This window comes from Ovis aries, chromosome 2, assembly GCF_016772045.2.
Source record: "Ovis aries strain OAR_USU_Benz2616 breed Rambouillet chromosome 2, ARS-UI_Ramb_v3.0, whole genome shotgun sequence".
Lineage (NCBI taxonomy): Eukaryota > Metazoa > Chordata > Mammalia > Artiodactyla > Bovidae > Ovis > Ovis aries.
Window position 1 is genome coordinate 89,979,461 of NC_056055.1, and position 20,340 is coordinate 89,999,800.

Below are 20,340 nucleotides of genomic sequence, written 5' to 3' on the forward strand. Positions count from 1 at the left end.
GACTCGACGGACTTGGGTTTGGGTGGACTCTGGGAATTGGTGATGGACAGGGAGGCCTGGTGTGCTGCAGTTTATGGGGTCACAAAGAGTCGGACACAACTGAGCGACTGAACTGAATGCACAAAGGCAAATGGAAAGTAAACACTGATATTCGGCGGAAAAGTGATATAGTCTTCTCCGTGCAAATGACAAAATGTCACTTAACTACAAATCAGGGATGAAGAGCTCTACAGTGTGACAGATTTTAGACCACCCCATGTTGTCATGGTCTTTGTAGACCGGGACCTGGGGACTGGACTCAACGAGAAGAGGGATGCAGGGGACCCAAGTCTCGAGTGAAACAAGGGTGCCTTATTTGCAGAAATGCATGTTTATATATCTTCATACAAGGCAGCTTTAGGCAGTAAAAAAAAATGAGCAAAAACAAAGCCAAGCAAATAACAATCTTCAAAGGGCCAGAAAGCATTCAATATCTTGAGTAAGAGGGGCATAACTGAATAGATTACACTTAATTAAGGTCACTGAAGGGAGTCACTGAAGGGATCCAAGCAGGTGCCTGCTCTCATGATCTCAGTCGTGAGAACTGCATGCAGCTCTGCTCGCTCCTGTTTTCCAGGAACTGATAAGGGATAGAGAATCCTTGAGAAACGGCACAGAAAAAAAGGAATAACAAATTGGATCCCTTAAAGCTGAATGTCCCCCGACACCAAGTGAGATTGTTTAGCTGCAGACAGAGCCAGAACAGGGCAGCAGGCTCCAAGGCAGAGTGTTCACCTAAAAGGCTAGTTGTCAGCTTTGCTAAATCTATGAATCTATTTATTTGTCTGTTTACGTTTTTCACTCTCTATGGAGGCTATCAGATTCTGAGGATATAGTCCTATTAACTCACACTGAAAAGAGACTGGGGTACAGACTGGACAGCCACTTCATTCATGTGTGAGAGGTCAGCTGTTATCTGGAAACTACTAGATGTTAGTCATTTGGACAGGGCGCGAGGTTCGCATAAGAGATGAGATCAGATGTGAACTGAGAATTAAAGGAAGGGAAGAGGTCATCTCAGGGAAATTCTATCCAGTGCCCATAGCTGGATGTGTGAATTTTGCCCACACGGGAACGGCTAAATGATGCCTGCTTATTTGTCCAGGCATTGTTAGAAATATGTGAGGCCATCCAATCATCACGACAAGCCAGTGGAATAGACAGGATTATCACTTCCATGTAACTGGGGAGAAAGCTGAGGTGCTGAAGGTCATAGAACCAATGCAGACTGACGCTGGGACATCACCCAGGCAGTCCTGCCCCCGTGCCCACTGTCTCAAGCCCTGGATCCAGCCCTCTCCTCTGACAATGTGCCTCCTGTCTTAGAGAAATACTCAGCAAGTTCTTACTTCCCAATTCCCATTCTTCTCTATCACAAAAGTGCCATTCACCATTCCAAAGACATTACAATCATTACAACAGTACAATTGAAGAGGATGCAGTTCCCCTTACACTTGCTTACTTCCAGTCTTGTCTTTTAGATGGTGTTGTGTTGAGCTCTACACAATCTGTAGAGCTCCTGGTCTGTAGGAGCTCTGGATGTAGGAGATCCTGGTTTGATTCCAAGGTCAGGAACACCTGCTGGAGAAGGGATAGGCTACCCATTCCATTATTCTTGGGCTTCCCTGGTGGCTCAGCTGGTAAAGAATCTGTCTGCAATGCAGGAGACCTGGGTTTGATCCCTGGGCTGGAAGGATCCCCTGGAGAAGGGAAAGGCTACCCACTCCAGTACTCTAGCCTGGAGCATTCCATGGACTGTATATATAGTCCATGGGGTCCCAGACAGTAAGACACAACTGAGCAGTTTTCACTTTCACTTAAACTGGACCTCTGGTCACTTTCACTGGACCTGTTCCCACCCGAGATATTATTTCTAGAAACTATCCTGAAGGATAAAGCTTCCATTTAAACTTTACTCTTACTACCTTTTTTTGAGAAGATGATCATTTTCAGACGCAGTCTTCAAATCCTACATCTACTCACTCTTAGAACTGGCTCTGGGACAGAGGGAGGACTTCCCTGGAGGCTCAGTGATAAAGAATCCTCCTGCCAATGCAGGAGACATGGCTTTGATCCCTGATTTCGGAAGATCCCTTGGAGAAGGAAATGGCAACCTACTCCAGTATTCTTGCCTGGAAATTCCCGTGGACAAAGGAGCCTGATAGGCTACAACAGTCCATAGGGTCGCAAAGAGTTGGACATGACTTAGTGACCGAACAACAACTTGCTGGACACTCCAGATGTGGCATTACTGCCTTATAGTCTATCAGGGCAATCAGGTGTCACATAATTAAATAAGTTACTTAATTCCATTGTACAGAGTATAGCTAAAGGAGATGCTTAAGATTAATGAGAAGTAACAAGGACATGGAACAGTACAGTGGTAAAATACCACTTATATAATTAATCATGACTTAGTAAATTAGGTAACCTCTCTGAGTTTTCAGTTTCCTTATTTGCAAGTAAGTCCATCAGTTGTGTCCAACTCTTTGCAACCCCATGTACTGTCTGTCTCCTGACAGGCCCCTTGGTCCATGGAATTCTCCAGGCAAGAATACTAGACTGGGTAGCCATTTCCTTCTCCAGGGTATCTTCCCAAATCAGGGATTAAACTCGGGTCTCTTGCATTGCAGGCAGATTATTTACCATCTGAGCCACTAGGGAAGCCCTCCTTATTTGCAATCATATTAATAGTTACAGCAATTATCTCAAAGGGAAGTTGTAGAGATGAAATGAAGTGTCTGTAAAACTTCCCTGAGAGGTTGTGTATAATTAAATGTTGCTACCATTAATATTATTAAAAAAATCTATATCTTACAGATTCAATAAAGATGTATCATTACAAGGTTCGAAAATCATTGCAGCCTCATTCTCCCTGAATATGTGGCAGGATACCACCTCTCAGGGAATATATAAGGAGATGAGATTGTATTGCACAATGACGGAGGCAACTGTAGTTGGTAGAGAAGAGTGAGACTCACATACACAGGCAAACTCAAAAATTTTAGGGAACCAGCACCTAAATGAGTGGCCAGAAGATTATAGGTGCACCATACTTTCCTTTTAACAGATCATCTCAGTGATATTGTTCTCCAACAACGTCTGCAGTGAACTTTAGAACAATTCAGTTGATACTTTTTAAGGTATATACATAATAAACATTTTTAAAGAAGGGACAAAAGGGTCAATAAGGAAAAATAAGAAAAATCAAAGTCTTTTATATTGAATATTTCCTCCTGACCCGGAAAATCCACCCTATATTGTACGAATGTTTCTCCTTTCTCTGACCTTAACTAGACTCTCCTCTCCAGGAACAACACAGGAGGTAGGAGAAAAGTGTTACACTGCTGTGTAGATATCTCAGTGATTTGGAGTCCCGCACCTAGGCACTCATGGCAATAAATGCACATTTTTCATTGGCTTCATAAAGAAAGAGTAGAAAAGGGGAAAAAATGGCAAAACACAGAAAATCAAAGTTTCAATACTCGATGTTTAAAATGCACCCATCTCCCAAAGTCCTCAGAACTTGCTGATACCTCTCCTTCAGGCAATCCTGCAGAGGCCCCCAACTTCCCAATGGTCCTCCCAGTTTCTGTGCTTTAATTACAGAACGTGCTCAGAATGGTACCAGACACTTCCTAAGTGCTCCTTACGTATTAGCTCTTCATTTGAATCTGGTTAGAAGATTATTTTCCGATGTGGTCAGGAAGATGAGGCAGTTCCCAAAGAGCTATTCAGATACAGCTTCATGCCGGTTACCCATCACACAGTGAGAGGAGAAATAGCCATTCACTGGGATGAGGAGGCCAAGCCTGTTGCAACAATACCGAGTTCTAGACGGAAACATTCCTACATGGCACACAGGCCAGCTGTCCACAAGGACTCACCCCCATCCTCACTGGATTCTTGGTTCTCCTGGACTTTATGAGTTCAGAGTTTCAGCCAGGAAGATACAGGCGTCTGGCAGGCAGTCAGGAGGATCCTCTGCTCTGAGCACTCAACTCAGCCAGGAGGCCAGGCCAGAGGGGATTCCCAGGCTGGATCCTGAAATCCCGTTTGGCAGCTTGCATTTAGTCTCCTTTTCTCTTGTTGCATCAACTTCGTTGCTATCTTTGCCTTCTGGGGTTCATTACGAAATCTCTGATGATGTAACAAAATTCAAGTCACTTGTCAGTTTTAAAGTATGTAGAGGCCTTTGCTTTGGGCTATTTCACTTTAAAGAAGATTCAGAAACTGCCTCAGAGACAGGAAACTCACCCAGAACCCACACCAGGAGACCTGCCCTCATGTCAGCAGCGTGGGGCAGGGGCCCAAGGCTTGTTCAGCAGCTACAGCCAATGTTGTCCTTTTAACTCTCTTCTCAACCTTAGGTTGGCCAGACTCAATGCAGCCCTGACAATGATTGTGAGAATTAAATGAGTCCAGCTCATAGGACGGCCTGGGATCTGAAGGGAAAAGTAAATGCAGGCTCGATGCAGACGGGCAGGTTGCAAAAGGGCCAGTCTGAGTGTCCAGCAGCAGCGGGTCTAGCAGCAAATAGTGAGACAAGGTGTGGGCTGCTCCTGCCTGTTCTGGGCCGTTGACCCTCTGATGGGAGCATTCTGAGGGTGACGGGATGCAGAGTGTAGGATCCTCTGGTTGGTTATGTTCTGGAGGAGTTAGAAGAGCTAGGCAGAGAGGGTCCCCAGCAAAGTACCTAGTTCCAGCTTGATCCTCAAGTGAGAAGGACAAACACTGGGCAAAGAGTCTAGTCCAAGGCATATGAAAGACGTGCAGAGCGTGAGGAGGGAGGCCCAAAGGGAAGGGAGAAGAGGCTGCAACCAGAGGCACTTAGATCCCTCTGCATGCTGTCCCTCTCCACACCAGGTGGGAGGCCTGAGGAGGGGCTCTGGGCCCACCAGCTGTTGGCTGTGAGCACAGGGCAACCCCCGCCTGGGCAGAGTCAGCCTCAGGTGCTGAGAGAGGGCGAGAGCGAGGCCGCAGCTGGAAGGTGGGAAGACACACTCTTCCCTTAAGCTGGAGACAGACTTTCCATCGTGGTCCTGAAGCTTCACAGGAGCTCTCTAGGTTGCCAAGCAAAATGTCTCAGTCCAGTTTGGCCTATTTTTAAATTTGTATAAATGATTTATGTTGTTTTTTTTTTTTTTTTGAGTTGAGGTTCTTTTCCTCACTTCTATGTTTGTGCATTTAGTTGTGTTTTTTACATTTTATTGTTAGTAACAACTGTAGTGTAAGCATAGGTAACGTATTTATTCACGCAATTTTAAGGGATATTTGGGTTGTTTCTAGTTTGCCATTGTTATGAATATTGTTGGTCTGAATATTCTTTACTTATATCCTGATGCAGATTTACATGATTCTTTTTAGGTTAATTAAAAGTGGATTTACTGGGTCATAGGCCATGCATATTTTCAGCTTTCCTAGATAATGTTTTTCAAAGTTGTTCAAATTAACACATCAAACAGCAGTTGCTCCATATAGTCATTACACTTGATATTTTAGGTCCTTTAACTTTTTTATTTACAGGCAATGTATTTGTTTATCTAAAAATTTGAAAAATCAACCCAAAATGTTTATATAGTGTTTGTAAAACTGGCCAGAGGGGGGAAAAAAAAACCCCAAATTAGTTATTTTCATATGTGTGTGTGTATGAAAATGCAAGGAAAACTTAATAGCAAAGTTTCCTATCTCTACTTTCTATTTAAAGTTGCTATTTAAAAAGTAGCAAACATCATGAGAAAATTTCATTAATACTTGCAACAATAATAAAGCATAAGTATATTGGAATAAACCTCAGAAAGAATGTACAAGACACATAATCAAACTAGCAGCAAAAATTTATTGGGAGACAGTTTTAAAATAGTTCAAGAAAATGGAAATATTTGTTTCTCTTTATGACATGGTTAAGAAATGTTTGCTAAGTAAAACTTGTTCACTAAATAACTGTTGTTTCTCAGGAGGAGGTGGCCTTGGCAGTCTCCTATTGCACGCTCTGATTTCCCTCCTCACTGAGGGAAGATATGAATAAATAGCTGCTTTCCACCTCATCACATGCTGACATGCCCCCTGCTCCCTTACAAAAAGAGAAGTTGCTTAATCCTCATTAGTGATCAAGATACTGTCTCACTGTAAAAGGAAAAACTGTTATATTTTTCACTGGCTTCTGGCCATCTAATATGAATCACAAATGAAATTATGGACTTGTCAGTTCAGTTGCTCACTCATGTCCTAGTCTTTGTGACCCCATGGACTGCAGCACACAGGCTTCCCTGTCCATCATCAACTCCCGGAGCTTGCTCAAACTCATGTCCATCGAGTCGGTGATGCCATCTAACCACCTCATCCTCTGTTGTCCCCTTCTCCTCCTGCCTTCAATCTTTCCCAGCATCAGGGTGTTTCCAATGAGTCAGTTCTTTGCATCAAGTGGCCAAAGTATTGGAATTTCAGCTGAGGTTAAATATGAAGATAAAGTGACCTGTCAAAGCTACTTTAAAAAAACCCTGAAATCTACACTTTATTAAGATGTCCTTATTCCACTACCTACCCATTCACCCCCGCTGGTTGGAGTAACTTCATTTTATTTTATTTATTTATTTAAGGCTATGAGAACTGTGGGATCTTATTAAATAGATTCTCAACCAGAGATCCAACCTGGGTGCCCTGCAGTGAAAGCATGGAGTTCCAGCCACGGAAACTCAAGGGAATTCCCAGATCGCCTTAGTTTCTACCCAATATTGTTTTTCTGCTTTGGGATGCTATTTAGAATGGCACATTTTATTAATTTCCATGTTTCCTTAGGCACCTCCAGGCTGTGACAATTTCTCAGTAATAGACTTTTTATGTTCTTATCAGTGGTATCATTTTGAAATGTCAATTTCCAAGTTTTTATTGCTAGTGTAAAAAGAGGTGATTGATTTTAAAGTTGAACTTCTTTTTGGTGACTTGTTAAATTTATTTTAAAATTCTAATAGTTTATATATTCTTTTGTATTTTTGTATATACACAATTATATCATCTTTAGATAGAAAAAAATTACCTGAGACAGTCAGCAAGGTATTTGAACAGGCCTCTCACAAAGAAAATATCCAAAATGGTCAAACATATGGAAATTGTATGGAACCTTAGAAACAATTAGGCAATATGAGTTACATGATGTCTTGATGTAATAAGACATCACTATGCTTCACTAGAATGGCTAAAAGTAAGAAGACAGGCAACACCAAGTGTTGAAAAGAAAGTAATGCAACTAACATCCCATTCTCAGATACTGAGACTATAAGTTGGGGCAAACATTTGGAAAATATGTTTGTACATCTACTAACTCTGAACATATGCACACTCTCTTACCCAGTTACTTCATCCTAGGCCATATACCCAACAGAAGGCTATAAAAATGTGCACCAAAGGAGAGAAACAAGGATTTTCACCGCAAAATTAATTATACTGACAAAAATCAATATAAACTCCATGAAGGCAATTGAAAGGTGATATAAACTCCATAAAGGCAATTGAAAGAGACTGATTAAGAAGCAATTCATAAACACAATAGCAGGGCATGGGAGGAGGACAAAGGGAAGAAAGCAAAAAAGAGAATTCTTGTTTACAATTCTGCACCCATCCCCTTCTTCCAGTTCCTCACTCTGGTCTTTCTTTTCAGTCTCCGAGAGATGAGAGCACCTGGGCAGGATTTCTCCCTGCTTCAGTTCCCAACAACATCTGTGCCCATTCTTCTGTCCAGGGCACAACCGAGCATGGCCTACCCTCTTCTCGAATTAACTACAAAGCTACCCTCCGGCATCAAGATTGTTCCTAATACATTCTGAGCTGATTTTCCACCATTGATCCCCTTGATTCTTAGCACATAACTTGTCCACAATTTGAAGCTCCTTCTGTGTGGTCCCTGCAAACTTGGAAATTCTCCTGGCTCTCTGATCAAGCTCCTCCCTCCATCTTGAGCTGTGCTGGCCACCACGACATCAACCACAAGAGGCCAACTGACCACTTCACTAGTCCAATCTCAGCTGTACTATGACTGTAAAAGTATGTACTGTATTTTGAAGGAACTATGAAAAAGATGAATGTAGCTATCTCATTATTAATTTTATATTGGTATGTGTTGAAATGATAACATTTGGATATTTCATGTTCAATAAAAGACATTGTTAAAATTAACCTCACTTGTTTCTTTTTCCTCTTTTGATGTGGCTACTAGAAAATTTTAACTTAAGAAATTTAAAATTTCTTTAAACTTTGAGGAAATTATATTTCTTCTGAGCAGTGCTGAATACATTCTCTGGTAGCATATTGGAAAATCACATAAAGGATAAAAATAATGTTATCCTTAGTTTCACAAGTCAAACTTAATTCCTATTAAAATGTTAGTATATTTCCTTTAGTTTATTTTTTTCCTATATACTTTTACATAGTTGCAGTGTATCTACAATTTTATGCCCTGCTTTTGAATATAACCAGGTGCTTTTTATTTTCTAATAATACCAAAAAATAAATTCCTTATAGAAAAAATGTAAATGTGAGAAAAGAAAGGGTAAAAGCTACAGGAACATTTATTCAATTCTTTCAAACTAAATTATGAAAATCCCTAAGAATCCTATCTCAGAAATATTCTTTCATTATGAGGAAAAGTTCATGTACAAGCAGTTCCAAAGGTACAAAGTGAAGAGCAAAGAATTTTCCTGCTTGCTGCATCCTTACCCTAGCGTGCAACATCAGATATTTAGATTATTTTGAAGTATGTACAAAATAAATATGCATCGGGCCTCAGCAATTGTCACAAAGGATCCCTATAAGAGGAATCATGGACTTTAAGGCATGGTCTGTGTAACATTCATTTGCCTGCATAGAGATATTCCTTAATCTTTACTTTTTACTTATACCTGGAATAGTTTGAGATTGTCAATAAAGCAATAAATTTTGGTTGATAAAGTTATGCAATATCTTGCTGCTTATGGCTGAGGCCTACAAAATATTTCATCAACTTAGCTTATATCATTCTATTTTAGATATAAAAATATATTTTTTTCTAAAATCTTAAACTTTTAGAAATAAAGCACTTTCACAGAATCTGATAATATGAAAAAACAAAGACAAAATCTTTTCTCAATGAAAGAACCCTGCTGTAATTCAAATTGATTAGGCTACTGTTTTTTTTAGCATTTATCAATTCACTGAAAATCTACAGAAACATTAGAAATTCCTCCAGACTGTATGAAAAGCTAGGAGCTTAAAAGAACAAGAGTTTTAGAGGTAACTAATCATTTAAATGACACGGGGGGAAAAAAGGAGAACTGAGAGTGGGAAATTCCTCTCAAGAAGAAAGGAGAGCCATCCTGTATAAGTAGCCCACACTCAAGGAGGAAGGACATTCACTCTGCAAACTCTTGAAGACTCAGCTTCAGCACCTACTAGCAGAACAGGCAGGCCTGGGCCTGATTTCACCATGACCTACCAGTGCCTCCTCCAGATGGTTCTCCTGCTGTGTCTCTCCACCACAGCTCTTTCCAGGAGCTACAGCTTGCTTCGATTCCAACAAAGGCGGAGCACTGCGGTGTGTGAGAAACTTCTGCAGCAGTTACCTGCAACTCCTCAACATTGCCTCGAGTTCAGGATGGACTTCCAGGTCCCGGAGGAGATGAAGCAAGCACAGCAGTTCCGGAAGGAAGATGCCGTATTGGTCATGTATGAGATGCTCCAGCACATCTTCAATATTCTCACCAGAGACTTCTCCAGCACTGGCTGGTCTGACGCCATCATTGAGCACCTCCGTGAGGAACTCTATGGGCAGATGAGTCGTCTGGAACCAATCCAGAAGGAAATAATGCAGAAGCAAACCTCCACTATGGGAGACATGACCGATCTTCACCTGCAGAAATATTACTTCAACCTCGGGCAGTACCTCAAGTCCAAGGAGCACAACAGGTGTGCCTGGGCAGTCGTGCAAGTGCAATTGCTCAGGATCTTTTCTTTCCTGAAGAGCCTAACAGGTTACCTCCGTGACTGAACATCTCCCACCTGTGGCTCTGGGAAGGGACAATGTGACTTTGAGGTGAGACTCTTCAGCAGCAGAGGCTCTTGAAGTAAATGACGATGCAAGGCACTGATTTCAATGGACAGTTAAAAACTGTAAGCAATTTTTAAATTGATTTATGCATTATATATTTATTTAAACTTTTATATGAGAAATAAATTATGAAACAAAAGTCAATGTGGCCATTTCAATGTCAACTTGATTTTTGTGACAACACATATTAAAAATTGCAGAGCACTTTGGAGACATTCATTGCAAAACAAGCCTGCAGGGTAGTAGAGTTTCTGGCCCCTGCCTTTGAGGAATTTAAAATACAAGGGAGCTGTGTGGGATGTCCGAGTTATATGCATGCTCTCCATGTATCCATACAGCCTACCTGCACTTGTCTTGTTCACGTCTTTAAATGTACCAGACAGCTCATGCTGGAGGGCCCCTCTATATGATGTGGGGTTTTGGTCTCTCTCTTTTTTTAATTGGGGTAAAATGTACACCACCTTACATTTGAGAGTCTTACAAGGTAAGCCTTCTTTATGCCAATAAAATTTAGCAAATTCCACTTAATTTATAAAATACTTACTAAAGTAAATGAAAAATTCTGACCTTCTAAATGTCCTCAGTTGTTTGTACACTCCAACCCTTATTTCCAACAACGTAGTCCTCAGAAAGAGGTTTCAGGAACATCAGTCGAAAATTACTTAAGACTGTCTTGGGAGTTGTTAGGAATTGTCAAAGATGGTAATTCACTCAATTAAAAATAAGAGAAAAGTAATCATGAAAATATTGTTTACTTCCGTGAAGGATAGAGAAGTAAAACGATATTAAATACTTGTTTCAGTACACAGAAAATATAGTTTAAAGCTTCATAAAATGCTACTGTTATATACAAAATATATTTTAATATTCTATGCTTAATATTTAAAATATCTTCTATAGATTTATTATAAAATTGGAAACGTGAAATAGTTCATTTACAGTAAGTATATAATTCAATACAAAATTAATTCAAAAAAATAAAGTGCTGCGCTTTTTAAAATATTCCTAGTTTTCAGCTATTCAACACTTACTCCCCACACTTCAAGGCCGAATCCTTGAAAGACCCTGAAAATTCCAGAGCATTCCAGGGGCGCACACTTCTTTGGTCCCTGACCCAGGTGGTGGCCGCGTTCCTTCTCACCCCCAGAAAGTCCCCCAAACCGTCCCATGCTTCTTTGTCTCCTGGCCACCGCTGACTTCTCCTCTGGCTGCAAGGCACTCCCAGGGTCCCATAGCCAGTCCCATCGCCTTGGCTGTTTCTCACGTTGTCCAAAATGGCTCTAAGCCTATAGCCTCACTGACTCCCCCTGGCTCTGCTTTGTGCTCAAGGTCCTCCCATCGTCCCATCTCTCACAGTCTCACCCCCACCGCCGGGTTTAACTCTGTCCACACCGCGGTGCCACCGCCCCAAGCCGATTGTCTCATCACCTGTGCTCGCTTTCACTTTGTCCGCGAAGCCGTCCCGTCAACTCGAAGCCAAAAGCCTCAGCGCTGCCACCGTGTTTCATTGTGTGCCCAACGCCTTTCCATCCTGCCTCCGCGAATAGTCTCGTCGCCACTTCCAGGTTCCCCTGTGTGGACCACACGCATCCGTCGTCCGGTGGTCTCATCCCTCCGCACGGTTTAACTTTGTCTCAAAGCTGTCCATAGTCCCACCACCAGCAGTTTTTCGCCACAGTCATGTTTCACTTTGTCCAAAACGCGGACTCCTCGTCTCAGAGCCAAGCAGGGCTCCCCTGTGCGAGAAACGCCCGCCCGTCGCCCCACAGCCAATAGTCTCATCGCTTCCGCTGTGCTTCGCTTTCAGCGCAAAGCCCTCCCATCGTCCGACCGCGAATAATCTTACCCACCGCGGCATCTAAAGTGAGGCAACGCCGCCCCCAGTGCCCACAGCCTCTTGTCTCTTCGCGACGTCAGCTTTCACTCTGTCCGCAACACTTTCCAACCGTCTTATCTGCAACAGCCTCACCCACCGCCCAGCCCCGCCGGATTTCACTTGTTGCAGGACTCTGTCCCAGCGTCCTATCGCCAATATTCTCATCGCCTCCGCTGTTTTACACATGCTGCAAGGCCTCCGACTTCTCAGGGCAAACACCGATAGTTTCATCGTCATCTCAGGGTCCTCCTTTGTCCGGAACGCCGTCCGACGGTCCCATCGCCCAAGGTCTCATCTCCCCTGCGGGGCTGAAATGCACTCTGTTCGCAACGCCTTCCCATCCTGCCATAGGGAATGCTCTGCTAGCCACCAACGAGTTCTCTTTTGTCTGCGATGTTCTGACAAGGTCTCATCGCCCATAGGCATCGTCCCAAAGCCAATAGTCTCAAAGCTGTCTATCTCAACGCCCCTGCTGGCTTTCGTTTTGTCCCCAACGCTATCTATCCTCTGAAAACCAAGACTCCCGCTGACTTCCCCTTTTTGCCCAACGACCTCCCATGGTCCCAGCGCCGATAGGCTCATTGGCAAAGCGGTGTTTCACTTCAACTCCAAGGACATCGCGCAAGGTCTCATCCCACGGCCCTGTTTCACTTTGTCCATAACGCCCTCCCATCGTGCCATAGGGAAGAGTCTCCTGGCCAGCGCCAGGCTCCCTTACATGAGCAACGCCCTCGCATAGTCCCCGTAGACAAATGTCTCATCGCCGATGCTGCCTTTCACTTTGTCCGCAGCGCCGTCCACTCTTCTCAGAGCCACCACCACTTTCCCCTTTATGCCCAACGTCCGCCCGTGGTCCCATCGCCTGTAGGCTCATGGCCGCCGCCGGTTTCTCCTTTGTGCACCACATCGCTGTCCTGCCTTCCCATCTCCAAGAATCCCATCTCCACCGCGGTGGTTCACTTTTCCTCAAAGCTGTCCGGTACTCAGATCACCCAAGGCCTCATCCCCACCGCCGGGTTTAAATTTCACCTCAACTCTTGACACTGTCCCATAGCAAATGGGCTCATCGCCACCGCCGGGTATCGCCCCGTAGCCGATACTATCATTGCCGCGACTGTGTTTCATTTTGTTCCGAACTCCCTCCCATAGTCCCACAGCGAATAGTCTCGGCTCCACCGCGGGATTCGACCGTCCATCCCGACCGCTACTCCGCCCCCCAGTCGTGGTAAAGCCAATAGTCTCATCGCGGCCACTGTGTTCCACTTGGTGCCGAACGCTCTCCCATCGACCCACAGCAGAGCGCCTCCTAGCCACCGCGGGATTCGACCGTGTGAGCAACGCCCCAGCAGGTCCCACAGCGAATAGTCTCTGAGCCGCCGCGCTCCGTGTGCGCAACGCCCACTCCCCCGTGTTTCACCTGGTGCACGACCCCCTCCCATCCTTCCTCAGCTTATCCTCTTTAAGCCAACGCGGGACTCCAGCGTGTTCGCCGCGCTCCCTCCCCCCCCGCCCCCACCCCAGACACTGTGTTTCACTAGGTCACCAAGGGCTCATATGAGCCGGCACCACTAGTCTCTTGCTCACCCTCTAGTTTCACTTGGGGCACAGCGCTGTCCATCCTCGCATCGCCAATAATCCCATCACCGCTGCCGGTCCCTTTGAGCTGTGGGTTCCCTCGCGCCTGAAGCGAGCGCCAATCTATAAAATCAGCCTCATCTCACTCGAACCCCTGCCTTGGGGGTTCATTTCCTCAAACATGGCCAGTTCGGGTTGACATGTGGAAAGAAAGCCCACTACCCAGGCGATCTCTCCGAAAATGCAATATTTTGCTTCCCTACTCGGGACAGCGGAAACCAGGCCTTTTCCACAAAAGGGCTAACGATATGCGCACCCCTGAATCAGTGCTCCTATTAAAAGCTCTGTGGAACGTTTGTGTTCTGTCTCTCCAGCAGCCCCACTAGAGTCAACTGCAAACTCTCCCACCACTGCTATTCGAAAGCCGAAATGATCGAACCGCTTCGTGCCCGCTCTCGCGCTCGCCTGGAGAAGCAGGCGGTCTGCGGGTCCGTCTCAGCGCTCTTTGTTCATCGTTTCGCGGTGCTCGCGCGCCCCCTGCCGGCCGTCTGCAGAAGCACTGACATTCTCTATGGCCCGCATCCACTTGCTGGTGGAAGGAGCTGCTGCATCCCTGCTTGCTCTCTTCGCTGGAACGAGCCTGGGATCCACTGCCAGAAACACAAGGAAATCTTCAAACACCTGGATTCGCTCTCAGTCGCGCCCAATGGACAGAGCCACTTCAGATTTCCTCGGAAAAGAGAGATGATCACTCCAGTACAGATGACTCAGGGCCCCTGAACCACTATCTGATGCTCCAGCAGAGCTTTCAACTCTTCACCACGGAGGACAGCCGTGCTACCCTGCAGCCAGGATCAGAGCCTGAAACAACTGGAGCCGATGGAAGGAGACAGTCTGTGCTGTTCTCAGGGGACTTCCTGCCCGGGAGTATTTCCAGGGCATCCATCTCTACCTCAGGAAGCTGGAATACAGCCACTTTGCCTGAGAGGCTGTCAGAGTGGAAATGAAAAGTGCCTTTCCCTCATGTAGGAATCCTCAAAGAAATGGCAACAATAAGAGTGTTTATATTTGTAACACTCGCTAATGGATTCCATTATTGTTTGCTTCCTGATCCAAAGCAATTGCAGCTCATACTTCCTCAGGCACTAAAACGGAAATGAAAATCATGATTTTCAAGAAGCAGGTGTGGACAGCAGAACAGAATGTCTTTTCTTGTATAAAGATCTTGTGATCATCATTGAAAAGATCTCTTGATGTCTGTGGGGCTGGTATTTTCTATACTCAGTGTTCAGAGTTTCTTTCTCATGGACAGGTTTTCAGGATCCTCTGTTCTTAAATATCTTTTTCAGTTAAGTCTCGGTGCTACAGAGATAAAGAATAAACTGTGGATTTTCATCATCATAGAAACATCTTTCCTTCTCTGAAGAGCACAATGCCCACCTTCCCTATCAGATGAACCTTCTGGTTTGCTCTCATTCAAAGGGTGATTCAGGGACATGGGTACCTTCTGTTCTGTGGCTTTTTCCATCATCAATATGTCACTCCAAGTTTGTCTCTGCTACTTCGATCTAGTACACTCGGCAGTAAAGGGATGAAATCTGGTGGCTCACAGGGGATGCTTCCAAGCACCAGGACTATACAGGGTGAGAGCACTTCCTGTCACGTTCCACTGCCTGGATTTATCCTCATGGGAATCTCACTGCAAGCAAGTTGGGAAACTATTGGGTGATGAATGGATGAAGAGATAAGTTCAGGGTGCTGACTTTCAAAACTGCAAAATTGAAAGTTAAGTGTCTGGGGGGCAAAATGAGGACTGCAGCCCAGGAGACAGCACCTCAGATAGCTCTGAGAAGCTGCTCCAAAGACACACAGAGGGATATCTGTGATTTTGGTGAAGGGGCAATACATGCAATCAGGTGCCTGGTTTTTGTGTAAGTTTTCTGCCAGTGTCGTGAAGGTTTCTTGCAGTCACAAGAAGCAGTCGTCAGTCACCATGAAGGGTTTCCATGCTTCTGTAGATGTGAGGAGACAGAAGAACAATTGAGTTAAAATGGGCCCCTGAAAACAGCTCACCTTCTGAAGACTTGTTCTGCCAGTTTTCCCTGCACACAGAATGCCTCACTTCTGCTTTCCACCCGAGATTCCTTTCCAGGGGTGTTGAAACGCAGCTGCAAGAGCACATGATTTAATCCTTGTAGGGAGATGGCAAGTGCCAATGGCACGTGCTAGTTTGTACTTGACAGGGCATGAGGCCAGGTTTCACGTTTGCACTATTTGTTCAAATGAAGTTCTGGGTAGGGGTCGAGGGGAACAAGGATTGTTCTTGCTTGCACACACTTCCTTAAAATACAGTCTGACCCAGATGCTTTTCTCCAAGTTCAGCTTTGGGAGAATGACAAGAATGCCTGTCATAGTTCACAGTATCATCAGTTGTTTGGAAGAAACGTCCAAGCTGATCCCCGAAGGCGTTGCCTGCAGGGAAATATCCACAGTGTAGACACATTACAGGCTGTTTCCTTGCTACTTGAGGGAGACAAGAAAAGGATAATCAGGCAGTTCCTTGCAACTAGGTGAGGATGACTGAAGAAAAAGTGATGAGTGAGTCATTCATTTGGGTCCAGGCCCAAGAGCCTCATCCTGATCTTCTAAATATTGGAAATGGAAAGTGGAAGACAGTCTTTCTAAAAATGATCTTCGAAAAATATCTCATACATGCTGTGTGTGAGGTCAAATAAACAAAAACAAGTTTTTGTATCCACAAAGAGTTAAGAGATAAAATTAATCGCAATTGATGAAATACTACATAAAGTATTTGACACTTTACTATGGTTAGTCTATTAATACCACTAACAGTCATTGTATTAGTCTTGCTGTTATCCTGCTGATGAGGTAACATTTATGGTGCAGGAAAATAAATAATAGAGGATAAGATAGCAGTTCAATAAACATTTCCTCTCCACCCCTTTATGTTAAAAAGACTTCCTGGGTGGCTCAGATGGTAAAGCATCTGTGTACAATGCGGGAGACCTGGGTTCGATCCCTGGGTCAGGAAGATTCCCTGGAGAAGGAAATGGCAACCCACTCCAGTATTCTTGCCTAGAAAATCCCATGGATGAAGGAGCCTGGTACAGGCTACTGCCCATGGGGTCGCAAAGAGTTGGACACGACTTTCACTTTCACTTATATGTTAAACTAGCAGCACACATGTGTATATTTATTTAATATATATTGTACAAGTGTATGTATTTATATATGTGTATATATTTTTGTTCAGTCGCTTAGTTATATCCGACTGTCTGTGACCCCATGAACTGTAGCATGCCAGGTGTCCCCGTACTTCACTATCTCCCAAGTTTGCTCAAACTCATGTCCGTTGAGTCAGTGATGCCAAGCAACCATTTCATCCTCTGTTGCCCCCTTCTCCTCCTGCCCTCAATCTTGCACAGCATCAGGGTCATTTTCAAAGGGTCGGTTTCTTCTCAGCAGATGACCAAAGTATTAGAGCTTCAGCTTCAACTCCAGAACTTTCAATGCATATTCAGGGTTGATGTTCTTAAGGAGTGACTGGTTTGATCTCCTTGCAGTCCAAGGGACTCTCAAGACTCTTCTTCAGTACCGCAGTTCAAAAACATGAATTCTTCGGTGCTCAGCTTTCTTTATGGTCCAAATCACATCCATACATGACCACTGGAAAAACCATAACTTTGACTACATGGACCTTTGTTGGCAACATGGTATCTCTGCTGTTTAACACGCTGTCTAGGTTTCTCATATAATTTCTTCCAAGAGAAAGAGTCTTTAATTTTGTGGCTGCAGTCACCATCCATAGTAAGTTTGGACCCCAAGAAAATGGAATCTGACAGCGTTGTCACTGTTTCCCCATCTATTTGCCATGAAGAGATGGGACTGTGTGCCATGATCTTCTTTTTTTTGAATACTGATGCAACTATATATGTATATGTACAAGTATTTTTTTGGGGGGTCTGGTTTAGCTGTGCCTCAAATTGGTTCTCTAAAAAGGTGGTTAATTTAGGTCAGGGAAACAATAGATGTTATAGAGAGTCTGTTTTACATGATGGCTGAAGATTTTCAAAATTTGAATTTTTGAAATTGCTATTATAATGGAAAATTTATTTACTGAGATTGGCATATTCATTCCAAAGAATCCTCTCTGTTTTGTTTTCCATGCATGCAATCTGAATCATGATACACAGAACGAAATAGTCTAAATACAAAAGAAATGTTTCAACAATTAGAACATTTAAATAGAATTTGGGACTACAACATTTCCATGTTAAATCCTGATGCTTTTCTAAGTTAAAATTAATGAAACTCTATGTGAACTTCCAATTTAACAGATGAGATGGCACTAGTGGTAAAGAATCTGCCTGCCACTGCAGGAGACAGGGATGCGGGCTCCATCCCTAGGTTGGGAAGATCCCCTCTACAAGGAAATGACAACCCACTCCAGGATTCTTGCCAGAGGACCGAGTCAGAAACGACTGATGGACTAAACAACAACAACCCTGCAGAAAACCATAAAACTAGAGAAACACAAAGGAACGTTTGTGTGTGATTTTAGATGTTATTATGTTTCACATAAGAAAACAGTATACCTCTTGGAGTTCACAAGTTATCACTGGAAGTCCCAATGCTGGAATGTTTCTACATTTAGTTAAAATATAACGATGAAAATGATTCAGTGTCTTATATGTGTAATAAAACTCAAAGAATGTATAATCCTACTTGGAAACCATGTTAGATCTGAAATACTGTCAAGAACATGAGAAAAGTACTTTACTTTATTTTTTACATTGTACATCATTTGTGGCTCATCAGAAACAAATATATGAGTCAAGTATGTTTCATCAAGAAAAATAATAAAACAATAGAGAAATAATGAATTCACTATATGGAAGTGAAAATGGATAGGTTTAATGTATGAAATTGATACATTGGAAAAAATGATATGGTCATAAAATGTCCATGGCTAAGGATATAAAAATAGAGGAAAAAGGCAAATGCATGTAATAATGAAAATCCATTTTTTCCCATTATTGAAAAAGAAGATGAATATGTGCATCTAAGAACGTACATTTCACGTTACTAGAATCACCACTGTGAATGAGAATTGTGTTTTCTTCACTTCTGTATTTGCTACTTTGTGTTTAAATTGGCAGGACAGCTAACTGTTTCTGATTTCTAATTTCCTGCTTTCTTCCCAGCTGGAGTTCAGAGGAAACAAATATAGCCAATCTCTAAGCTCAATATGGGACAGGGGAGCCTGGTGGGCTGCTGTCTATGGGGTCGCACAGAGTCAGACACGACTGAAGCAACTTAGCAGCAACAGCAGCAAGCTCAATATGCCAGGAAATTTGGAAAACACAGCAGTGGCCACAGGACTGGAAAAGGTCTGTTTTCACTCCAATCCCTAAGAAAGGCAATGCCAAAGAATGCTCAAACTACTGCACAATTGCACTCATCTTACATGCTAGCAAACTAATGCTCAAAATTCTCCAAGCCAGGCTTCAACAGTCCATGAACCGTGAACTTCCAGATGTTTGAGCTGGTTTCAGAAAAGACAGAGGAACCAGAGAATAAATTGCCAACATCCACTGGATCATCGATAAAGCAAGAGAGTTCCAGAAAAAAAACATCTATTTCTGCTTTGTTGACTATGCCAAAGCCTTTGACTGTGTGGATCACAATAAATTGTGGAAAATTCTGAAAGAGATGGGACTACCAGACCACCTGACTGCCTCTTGAGAAATCCGTATGCAGCTCAGGAAGCAACAGTTAGAACTGGACATGAAACAACAGACTGGTTCTAAATAGGAAAAGGAGTACGTCAAGGCTCTAAATTATCACCCTGCTCATTTAGCTTATACATAGAGTACATCATGAGAAACACTAGGCCAGATGAAGCACAAGCTGGAATCAAGATTGCCAGGAGAAATATAAATAACCTCAGATATGAAGATAACACCATCATTAAGGCAGAAAGTGAAGAACAAAATAGCCTCTTGAGAACGTGAAAGAAGAGAGTGAAAAATGTCAACATTCAGAAAACTGAGATGATGGCAGCCGGTCTCATCACTTCCTGGCACATATGGAGAGACAGTGGAAACAGTGGCTGGTTTTATTTTTCTGGGCTCCAGAATCACTGCAGATGGTGACTGCAGCCATGGAATGAAAAGCTTACTCCTTGGAAGAAAAGTTATGACCAACCTAGACAGCATATTAAAAAGCAGAGACATACTTTGCCAAAACGGTCCATCTAGTCAAAGCTATGGTTTTTCCAGTGGTCATGTATGAATGTGAGACCTGGACTATAAAGAAAGCTGAGTGCTGAAGAACTGATGCACTTGAACTGTGGTGTTGGAGAAGATTCTTGAGAGTCCCTGGGACTGCAAGGAGATCAAACCAGTCCATCCTAAAGGAAATCAGTCCTGAAGGTTCATTGGAAGGACTGATATTGAAGCTGAAATGCCAATACTTTGGCCACCTGATGTGAAGAGTTGACTCATTTGAAAAGACCTTGACGCTAGGAAAGATTTATGGAGGGAGGGGAAGGGGACGACAGAAGATGAGATGGTGGGATGGCATCACCGACTCAATGGACTGAGTTTGCATAAACTCCGGGAGTTGGTGATGGACAGGGAAGCCTGGCGTGCTGCCGTCCATGGGGTTGCAAAGAGTCGGATATGACTGAGCTGATGACTGAACTGAATTGAACTGAACTGAAGCCAGTATTTGACCACAGCCCATAGGT

General features: G+C 43.5%; 1 protein-coding gene across 1 annotated transcript; it reads left to right on the top strand.

The window, feature by feature from the left end:
* The first annotated feature begins 9,444 nt into the window (after positions 1–9,444).
* Positions 9,445–10,198, top strand: LOC114112835 (interferon beta-2-like). Its single transcript, XM_027963935.3, has one exon. The coding sequence runs from the start codon at positions 9,497–9,499 to the stop codon at positions 10,055–10,057; it is 561 nt and encodes a 186-aa protein (XP_027819736.2). The 5' UTR covers positions 9,445–9,496; the 3' UTR covers positions 10,058–10,198.
* The last annotated feature ends 10,142 nt before the right edge of the window (positions 10,199–20,340 follow it).

What these genes read in the sequence shown, in the direction of transcription:
- LOC114112835 (XM_027963935.3), top strand. Translation starts at nt 9,497, where the DNA reads ATGACCTACCAGTGCCTCCTCCAGATGGTTCTCCTGCTGTGTCTCTCC.